This window comes from Rhinatrema bivittatum, chromosome 4 (assembly GCF_901001135.1).
Source record: "Rhinatrema bivittatum chromosome 4, aRhiBiv1.1, whole genome shotgun sequence".
In the NCBI taxonomy this organism is placed as follows: Eukaryota; Metazoa; Chordata; class Amphibia; order Gymnophiona; family Rhinatrematidae; genus Rhinatrema; species Rhinatrema bivittatum.
In genome coordinates, this window is record NC_042618.1 from 286,105,850 (window position 1) to 286,116,808 (window position 10,959).

Genomic DNA, 10,959 nt, shown 5'->3' on the forward strand with positions numbered 1-10,959 from the left:
TCTGGAGGTGCATATAACAATGCACGCTGCTGTATTCTAAATCAACTGGTGCTTATGAACCACTCTCCTTGGCAACCAAGATAAACTGCATTGCAGTAATCTATATGAGAGAGCATCAGAGTATATGTAACTGTTTTTAATGCAGTAAATTCCAAATAAGGTTTCAACTGCCTCACCATTTTCAATTTTATAAAGGAGTTCAACACTACCTGGGCAATTTGTGTCTCCATTTCAAGATGGGAGTCTATTGCTAGCCCCTGCGATCTAACTTCTTTGAAATTCAGTTCAATCTTACCCAAATTAAGCCCTTCCCTTTTCCCAACTGCACCAATTCTGTTTTAGAAAAATTTAAAACCAATTTATTGTCCTTCAACCAATCAGCTATAGTTTGTAGACACAAATTCAGACGGGAAAGAATCTCATCTTGGTTCCCGCCCAAAGAGACTATGATCTGAATATCATCAATGTATATATACAGACTAAAATCAAATGCATGCACAATACTCCCTAAAGGAGCCAGGAAAACATTAAAGAGACGTGGAGACAAGGATGAACTTTGAGGCACTCCTGACCCCACCTCCCTTGGAAGAAATCTTTTCCCCTGAAACAGCACAATTTGTTTCCTATCTTGTAGAAAACCTGTCAATCATTTTAAAACTTGACACTTCGACCACAGCTCTTTACATCATTTTAGCAGAATAGTATGGTCCACCAGGTCAAAGGCACTGAACAAATCCAGCATCATCAAGAGAGTAGTCTCTTCACTGTATAAACAAGGAAGAACCTCATCTATTTATTTATTTATTTATTTATTATTTATCAATGGTGTCAACAATGTCTCTGTCCTACATCCTCTCCTGAATCCTGCCTGGGCTACATCCTGTTTATGGAGACTTAGCCGTACAAACCTAGGGTTTGAAATATGTCTCCCCTCCTGGGGATCTGGATACAAATAACAACAAAAAAGTTTGAGACTACAGGTCTGATTCTCTACCCCTCACCCAAAAAAAATCAAACAAACCTCTAAAACTGATGGGGAGCTTCCAAACCACTCCCCTCCTTCTGAACTGCCCCAAAAGACTTTTTAAAAGTTTTGGACCTATCGCTCAAAGAGGCATTCCATGCCAAGACCCCCTTCAAATTCAGAAAATAATATATGTAGCCTCTGGGCCCTCTCTTAATCTCTACCTGGAACCCCAAACGGAACTCTCCCACCACAACCATCACCCCCCAAAATTCCCGTAGCTGCCAGAAGCGTGGTATAATAGTAGCACTCGCAGCAGTGTTCAGCATTGTTGTCAGGTAATACTCTAATATTTATATGTGTGGTGTATAAGATATAAACCGATGTGAAGATCTTGGTTCCAAACACCGGTATAGAAAATTGTATAAATAAACAAAATAAATAAATAATAGCAATGCTAATGCTGCCGGGAATACTATGATTGTACCATGCACCTGGCAGCTATGGGAATTTTAGGGAGTGCTCACTGGGGCAGGAGGGATTTGTTTGAGGTTGCAGATGGTAAGGGGGAGGGTAGTGATAGGAGGGATCTCGGCTCAAAGGTCACATATATTTTCAGAATTCAGGGGAAGGGAGAGGGAAGGCTCTCAGGCATAGGCCGGCAACTTTTTAAAATCTTTTGCAGGTCTTGGGGGTGGGGAGGGTATGTGTACTTGACCACACATTAGTTTTACTTTTTTAGCTGAGTAGGATGGAATTGTTCCTGCCGGTTTGCAAACATTTTTTTCTTTTTTTGTTTTGCAGTCACTTAACTGTCTACATGTTGAATATAGCCTGTTAAAACAAGTTATCCAGGTGTACATACCCAGATAACTTTAAACTTAACAGGCCAAATTTAATCATAAATCAGGAGAAACTCTATCGCTGACAGATTATCATTTTTTGAAAAACATTTATGCTACTTTTAAGGAATTATAAAAAACTTTCATACACCTACACTCCGTGGGACTGTGAGTTTTCTAGTTTATAGTTGTTGCTAGTGACATCGCAGGATGTTGTTAAACTTTTCATGTTTCTATCAGGTCCGATACTTGGATTATGTAAGGAGGACAGAAGTCCCCTATCAGGTCGGCTCCTGACGTCAGCAGGGATCGCCGCCATTTTAAATAAATGAGAGCGACATTGGAGGACGTCTACAACCTGCATATCCCTTTCAGGTCCAAACATGAGATAGAATTAACATTACAACAGTTTTCTATCAGGTCGGCTTCATACGTCATTTCAGTTTCGAGCAGACCTTTAACTATGTGAATCGCTGATTGGCTAGGATGTGCTCTCTCACGCATTTTAAAAGGGGTCAGGTTGAATTTCAGTTCATTCTTCCGGAGGCTCACGACTGAGCAGAATTGATGTGAAGTGGTAAACCCGATTTAACAGACAAGAGGGATCAGTGTGCGGAGAGGTCGGAACCCCAAATGGTTGGTTAGATATTGCCATTACATTCCCCTGAGGAAAGACCAACGTCTGAAACATGAACGGTTTGTGTCGGGATCATCATTAAAGGTTTGACATCATAGACCAACAAATCGGGAAGTCGGTCGTGGACCCGCTTTAAAATTTACTTAAAGCCTTACAGCTTGAACTGTATTATTCCGTACATAAATTCAATGTCTTTAGTGCCACGGAAGAATCTGATATTCTATTTGGACTTTCACAAAAAAAAAATTTTCAGTTTCAAAAAAAAGTACTCACGGAGGAGGAGGCAGGTTGATGATTATAACCAATCACGTATTGGTGCGGGGACACCTACATTGTATATGAAACCTCCCTCCTACTCTATAAATATATTTTTGAGTCAGTAAAGTTTTTTTAGAAAACTCACAGTCCCACGGAGCGTAGGTGTATGAAAGTTTTTTATAATTCCTTAAAAGTAGCATAAATGTTTTTCAAAAAATGATAATCTGTCAGCAATAGAGTTTCTCTTGATTTCTGGTTAATTATTGAGGATCGCTGAAACTCGTGGTGGTTTTTTCTTGACAAATTTAATCATAGTCAGTTAGGTTTAAAGTTATCCAAGTATATATGCCTGGGTAACTTTAGGCAAGTATATTCAGTGGAAAACTTGTCCCAGTGAATACCTGTAACAAGTTATCCAGCTCACTTTAACCGGAAAACATTTCTGCTTACTACTTTTCTGAATAATTACCTCTATATCAACTCATTAGCAATTTTTTCCTTAGCAAACTTACTATGGAAAATCACATAAAGCTGTGATTTTCTGTGATACAACTACAACACAATGAAGTGTAGTTAAGTTTTTGCAATAAAGTCCAGGCGAAATCTCAGACTATCACAAAAAAAGAAAATCCCCCATGAAGCTATTTGCATTAAATTTAGATGAGCCAGTATCATGAAAAGAAATGCGTGCAGTGCCGGCTCATTTCCTGAGCCCCATTCATAAGTTAGGTCATCAGCCCGATTTTCCGCTTGTAGTTAATGATTGCATCAAAGCTCCTTTTTTCCCACAGTGAAGAGGGCTTTCTGACATCATTGCTCTACTGCAGTCAGCATAAAATAGATGATTCCAGCAGTAGTGAAAAGCCCACTTCAATGTAAACTGGCTCTATTTGAATCTAAAACTTACCATTCAGCATTTTCAAAGCATGTTAGCAGATAACAAGTATTGGTATTTAAATGGAACAGCAAAACATACACTGTTGCTTTTTAAATAAATATGCCTTTATTAAAGCAAATATTTTATCTTCTCCTTAATCTTATTTAAATTATTTGTATTTGTCCTGATATTATTAAAAATGCTGAACTGCTTTTTTTTGTATAGGTATAAAATATATTTGTACTGGTATTATCACGTCATGCTATTTCAATTCCAGTGCCTCTTGTTTAGACAGTAGTCATAAGACCCAAATCTCAAGCAATGGAAGATATTTTTGAAGTGATAAATTATGGCTTCTTGGCAGGTTCGCCAGCCACTGTCTACAAGTTTGGAGTTGCTTCAAGATCTGTCATGAGACCAGTCTACTGACAGGCATTTTGAATAGTCTTGTGTATCTAGACGTTATTCTCTTTAACTCTACTTTTATTTATTTTATGCTTTGCCCATTTTGTGTGCTGGCTCATAAAGTCTCGTGCAAGTTCCTCATTATATTCTTTCACATGCAACAGGTATTTCCAAGCTCAGGTAAATTGACAAATATGCTGTATATCATATTTTTCTAATATTCAAGGGACATGTGATAAACTTTTCTGTATTTACTCTCTCATGAACATTAATTGCTAGGCATGTGCAGAGGCAAAACATTTGTTTATTCCTTTCATAGGTCGAGGTCTTTCATTTGTTCATTTCAAACGAAAAAATGTGTTCATTTGTTTCCTATCATAGTCAATGGAGAAAGCAATGCAGCCTAGATTGGGCTCCCAAATTGGTGATTTTTAATCATTTCTAATGAAACTGGTATGTAGACATTATCAGAAGAGTGAAGCCACACCAATGCATCAAGACAATGTCAACATGGTACCAAAAGTGGCATGAAGAGCCCAAGGACCTGCAATGTAGCAAAACTGTACCGGTAGTGGCAAGAGTTCTCAAATGCACTATTAGAGGAGCAAAGCAGGAGCAAGACCCCAAGGCTCCAAAATGTAGGCAAAGGGTACCAACAACAGTGGCATAAACCCCACAAAGCAGGATGAAAGAACAAAGTGGCACCAAGTGTGGCATGAACAGCTGAAGGCACCATTAAGAGGGAACAAAGAACCAAAGAGGCAGAAAAATCTGAAGGCAGTGATGGAGAGTCAAAGCAACATAAAGAGTAGCATGAAGACCCCAAAGCATCATGGACAGTGTAAAGAACATCATAATGCTCCAAATGAGAGACAAAGGGCATCAACCAAATTGATACAAAGCTCTAGACATGGATAAATCAGAAGAAATCTCTGGCAGAGGCCTGATGTTATTTCCATATACATCATTAGATGAAAGAGCTGGCTATTCAGACTTGAGATTGGTCTTCTCCTATCCTGTGTATAATCTGATTTTCAGCCTTGGTATCATTTGCCTCCTTCTCCTCGCTGTAAGCTAAGATGCTAGACTAGAGGTATCAGCCACTAGCTGTTTAATATCCTGGAATTCATGGAATCTAGGACATGACTCTTTTTCTGAATCAGTTTGTGAAAATACTACTTCCATTACCTGAGAAGCAGTAATAATGGAGGAATATGGGTGCTTCACTTCTGCTGCTTCTGCCTTTTGCTATGGTATAATCCATCAAAGACTAAATACTGGAGGAAACGAATAGTCATAAGAAATGTAGGAAAAGAGAGTTTAAAGACAAAGTCTAAGAGGGCACAAAATCATTAAAGATAATGGGCTAAGAACTATGTAAAGCCTTTCAATTGCCAGGGCAAGGACAAGAGTCAACAGATACCATAGGGGAAGGAGATTTGGAAAGAAACTCAGAGACAGCCGGAGCAGAGGAGGAAGGACCCTAAGGTACCAAGAGTGGCTTACAGAAGTATCAGAAATGGTAGCACAGAGCAATGCAGCAAGAGCAGTGGTCAAAAGGACCAAAGATATAAGGTGAGGGCTGAGGCAGGAGAAAGAATGGCATCAAAAGCCCAAAGCTATGCCTATAATGTACTACAGTTGTACATTGCAATACTACACTCAGTAACTCTTACCAGTGTGTGAACAAATGTCCCTCATATACTTTGTGGGGAATTGCAAACATATAAAAGCATAAAACCCCCAAAGCATAAAGTATGAGGAATTGTAAAGAGCACAATGGCATCAAAACCTCCCAAGAAACATAAGAGGGGCAAAAGGAACCAACAATAGTTGTATGATTAGGCCAAGTCAGTGAAGCACCAACTATGACATGAATATCTCCAAAGGAACCGCAAAGCAGCAAAATGATACCTGAAGTGTTAGGTTTTCTCCATGAGAGAGCCAGAAGCAGGCAGGGTAGTAACAGTGCAAGTTTATACAATAGGGTATAAAACCACCAAAGAGGTGGGGTGAGAGAAGAAATATATATTTTTTCTTTTTTTCACATTTTTATTTTGGAAACAAAACATTCCAGTATAACAAGACCAAAGCAGAGTGGGATAACTAGGACAAGATTTTAAAGGAGTATAATAAAACAGTAAGGTAGAGAACCAGAAAAGAGGTGGGGTGAGAGGAGAAGCTTGCAATTTCTTTTCTTTTCACACTTTTATTTTGGAGACAAAACACCCCAGTATAATGAAGACTAGTACTGCTGTCCTCTCCTGATACCAATGCTAGTGGGTACTGCTTCTGCAGGTAATGTTAAATACCAGCATTTGTCAGATGCCCCAGTACCTTCCCTCAACTAATGGCCATACTACAGTGAATACACTGAGAAAAATGTAGGCCGTCCTTCACATTACAGTGATTCCAGACCAGGGATGTCTTGTATAATTTCTTTTCTGCATCCTTTGGGCTGAAGCTCAAGGGTGGACTGTGAGGAAAAATCTTGGGGCATCATTCACGCTCTCTACTGGAACTGTCTGCTCTTCCTGGGGGTTACTCTCAACACCATCAGTAATAGCTATCACCTCACTGCTGACTAGAGTTCCCAAATTTTCTTCAGCTATTTAGCTCTTCAATATCTTCTGATTCAGGGAATCCCAAACAAGATTGTTCCCCAGAATCAGTTGTTGAAAATACTGCCTCTATTACCTTAGAAGCAGTATTCATGGAGAAATGTGCTGCTGGCTTTGGGTCATATGCTTCTGCTGCTCCTGTCCTTGCCCCTGCCCTGATAACACCAGCCTTGAATGGCTCTCCCGCCTTTTTCCCCCTCCTCCAAAACAAGAGTGAAAGGAACAGGCAGTAGTGGCACATGCTCTCCCAATTCTAATTTCTTCTGGCTTGAGCTGGCTTCCACTCCTGGCTTTCTGTAGCTAAAAATGTCTCTTTTAAGTTTATGGGCAGGACTCACTGCTACTGGAACAGCTTGTACTTCTCACATGCTGGGCTGACTCTGCAGCAAATCCTCTGCCCCTGCCATTCCCTCCTCTGTCCTTTCCTTGCAGTGGCCTGATGGAATTAAAAGTGCATTCTGGGGGTTTTGATATCACAATGGAATTTGTTTGTACTGTACCAGCACTTATAGTTTACTCTAGTACTGAATGAGTGTGTCTGTCAAACACAATCTAGTTCACAGACTGAGTTCATATCAGTGCTTAGCAAGCACAGAGCCAACATGCCAAGCAGAGTTAGCAGCAGCTTCTTATCCCTCACAGTGAATGAAAAAATGTCTCTGATACACATACAAACACATATACAGGATATATGTGTGCCCTGCTGACTGACTCCTTTTACACACAACTAAACTGTTAGCAACAGAACCAAGAAGATTGGCAAAGATGTGTTTTCTCTTCACTTCAATAGTTGTGCAGATAACTTCACTGCACTGTGCTGTATCAAAGACAACAAAATCACTGGCACTGCTTACTCTTCACTCCACTCTTAATCTGCCTCCAGTAAACACAAAAAGCAATGTCACTGTTTTTGTCTGTGAGACTACTGACTGTAGCAGACAAGATCCGAATAAGCCCTTTGTCAATACCAATGCCTATTTTTTAAAGTTTTTCTTTAACTCTAAGAGATCTGAAAAGAGATCCTTCTCTGCAAAATTCAAAAGAGCAAATTGAGTTTCTTTGCACATGCTCAGACTTTTCAATGGGCAGATGTCAGTATCACTTGATTCAGATGTCAGCTATAGGCTGGTTAAAAAGATGCTTCACTATGAATTGTCCTCTGTTCTGTCTCTTAGCCAATTTCTTCTGCCTCTGCTCCAAAAGGCAGCTATGTCACACTGGTAATATTTGTTACTAATTAGTCCCTGACTGAACCTGCTGCTTGCTCAGTACAGCCATAGACTTGAATATGTCTGAGACTTGAATGGGAAACATAAGCAAATTAAATGAAATTTTTGTTTACATTTCTATTGGGATCCATGAATGAAATGAAAATGGTCTCATTTTTTTGCATTTTACCCATTAGTTTCAAACAAATGCACATCCCTATTATTTGCTAAACATTAAATTGCAGCAGGCCGATTGCTTTATAGAACCATCTTCTTCTCTTACCTGATACTTTTAAGTACAATCTGGTATCCACAATATCATTTTAGCACAATCATGTAAATTACACACAGTGTTGCTTGAATACATCCCTAGTCAATGAAAGAATGAATTAACAGAAAAAGGGTCTGTTAAATCTACACATTTTAAATAATCAGGGTTAGAAAGGAAATACTACAATTACTTTATGGCAATGAAGAAGTAGATTTTTCCACAAATCTAATTTCGGTATTCTGTGTTTTTATTTGTGGCTGCTCCCATAACCAAGTAAATTGCTTTGTATTTTTTTTTTCATTATAAAGATTCTCTCTGTATGCCTTTCTATTTGAATTTCATCAAGAAACCATTATGAAGAATCTGTAGGCCTGCAGTGTGACATGGTGTTAAAAGCACAAAACTGGGCACCCACAGTTCAATTCACCTATCTGCCACTCATTGAAAGCTCTTGTGCAAATCACTTAGACTCCCAGACTTCAAATTTAGAGGCTAATATACTAGCCCATGGAATTTCCCACAGATTAGTGGTCTGTTTACAGAGATGTTTGCTATATATGCAAATGACCTTCTTAGGAAACTTTTGCATATCACCTTTGCTACATGGAAGCTGGAAAAAAGTTAATTATATCTCACTAAGGTATAGGGTGTTTGGGGTTTTTTTTTTTGCAAAAACTAGTTTGTGAAGCCTTTCATATGCCTGCTATACAAATTCATAATTAATAAGCTGCTTTACATGATTCTGCATCACATCAGCTCATTAATTATACATTAAAATACAATTTCATGTGCAGTGAACTACTCATGAAATTTTACCACTACGAAGATGACAATCTGAAAAACATTTTGCAGTCTATTACATCACCTTTTGCAATATATTACATCAGCATCTAGAAGTGTAAGCAATGATATGATAACTGAATGAACAATGTATACTCCAATGGTGCCAAAGAAATAATAGCTATCATTATGAAGGCAACTTTCCCAGCAACTTGTGCAGGTAAAAATCATGTAAATTGACTGTCTAAAAATTGCCTACCCTTAATATGGTTAAAAGACCATGCATTGTTTCTCAATACACAAACTTATCGCCACATTTGGGAAAAAGCATTTCCTGGAGCCTGTTTATGCATGGGGAGGAAAAGTACATACATAGTTTGAATTTTCAAATCTATGTATGCACATTTCCTGCAAAATTCTAACCCCACAAAAAGCCACAAGTGACCATCAGGGCCGGTGCAAGGGTATTGGGCACCCTAGGCGAATCTTGCGCTGCTCCCCCCCCCCCCCCCCCAGTCACGCCCCCTCCCCCGGTCGCACCCCCCTACCTGTTTCGGCGCCAACTGTGTGCTTCTCAGGGCCGCGAGCAGCCCTGAGAAGCACACAGTCTCTATTTCTCTTTGCCGCGAGCAGGAAGGGCCCTGCTTGTGGCACCACGTGGCTGCTCTTCGGCGCCCCCTATGGCTTGGTGCCCTAGGCAACTACCGAAGTTTGCCTAATGGACGCACCAGCCCTGGTGACCATGCATTTTTCCTACCCACAGCAATTTTCAAAGTGAACTTCATTGTGTACTTAATAAAAATTGGTGCAATGCAGCAGGTAAAAAATAAGCACAGGCTTGGCAGCAATGTGGGCAGTTTGAAAAGTGTTCCCTGTATCAATAATAGTATTATACTTATGTTTCTTCATTATAACTGGAAAAGATTATGTTCTGCTTCTTTTTTTCTCCAGCTGTCCTACTTTTTGCTGAGTGCCCTCAGTTTGATTATTTGTCTCACGACAGTGGCTTTTACTGCACATCATTATTCTCAGGTCACACAATTCACCTGCAAGATGATCCTTGACACCTGTGAATGCAAGTTGGACACCAGCGATCCATTCAGCAGGACCTTCAGTTACCAGGATGTTTCTGACTGTAGCACAGTTACCAGCACTATTAAACTATACTTACTCCTACAGATAATTCTTAATCTAATTATAGCTGTAGTGTCCTTAATGGCATGTTTTGTGATGTGGAAACACAGATACCAAGTCTTCTATGTGGGTAACCATTTCTACTCAATGGCTAAAACTGAAATACAGCAGCAACAGAAGGTCTAATTTTATATAGAATAGTTAAAGGTCAGTACAGGTCACTCAAGACAACTTTAATAGATTATTTCTGATTGTAAGATTTTCACCAATGAAGAGTTTTCACAACTTTTGTATGAATCTATTTATATTTTCAAATTAATTACAGAAAAATTGTGTGAATACTTTGGGGATTTCCTGTACTACTGAATACTAAAGATAATTGAAAATATACTTCAGTTGAAAAGTTTGACAGATTTATGCAAAATCAATTTTATATTTGTAAGCATTTTTGCTAAATATGTCTCTTGTTATATAGAATTACTTTTAATTATACCAAAATTGTAAATTAAAATTTTGTAAGAGTTAAAGAATACCTAAGAATTGTTACTGAATAAAAATGTTCACAAATAGCAGTACAATAGTAGCACATCTTTTAGAAATCATTGTTTATGAAAATGGATTTACCAATATTCTAAGTATCCAAAAATAGCTGTGGAAAAAAATTGCCAATAAAATGCCTCTATACTGAATCTTATATAAAATGATCACAGTAGTCCATTGGTGCTTATGGCCCGATCAGGTTTTTGAGATATCTTTAATTCGGGCCTGAAAACAACTTTTATGCAGAGTATTTAGAAACTATTCCACATAGAATATAGTTTTTAGTGAGGCAGTAACTTAAGGGGGGAATGAGAAACCAGACTAAATAGAAAAGAGTTTCCTTCTAAGGGGTAGATTTTCAAAGGAGCGTGTGCATGTCCATGTTATTTTTCATTGTTATTAAATGTTAAATGTATTTGACA

General features: G+C 38.7%; 1 protein-coding gene across 1 annotated transcript in view; it reads left to right on the forward strand.

The window, feature by feature from the left end:
• The window catches only part of SSPN (sarcospan), an 87,049-nt gene extending 76,480 nt beyond the window's left edge, over positions 1–10,569 (forward strand). The window contains exon 3 of the mRNA XM_029600165.1: positions 9,815–10,569. Coding sequence (XP_029456025.1) covers positions 9,815–10,183 — 369 coding nt within the window. The 3' untranslated portion in view covers positions 10,184–10,569. The remainder of the gene's footprint in view (positions 1–9,814) is intronic.
• Positions 10,570–10,959: the final 390 nt, after the last annotated feature.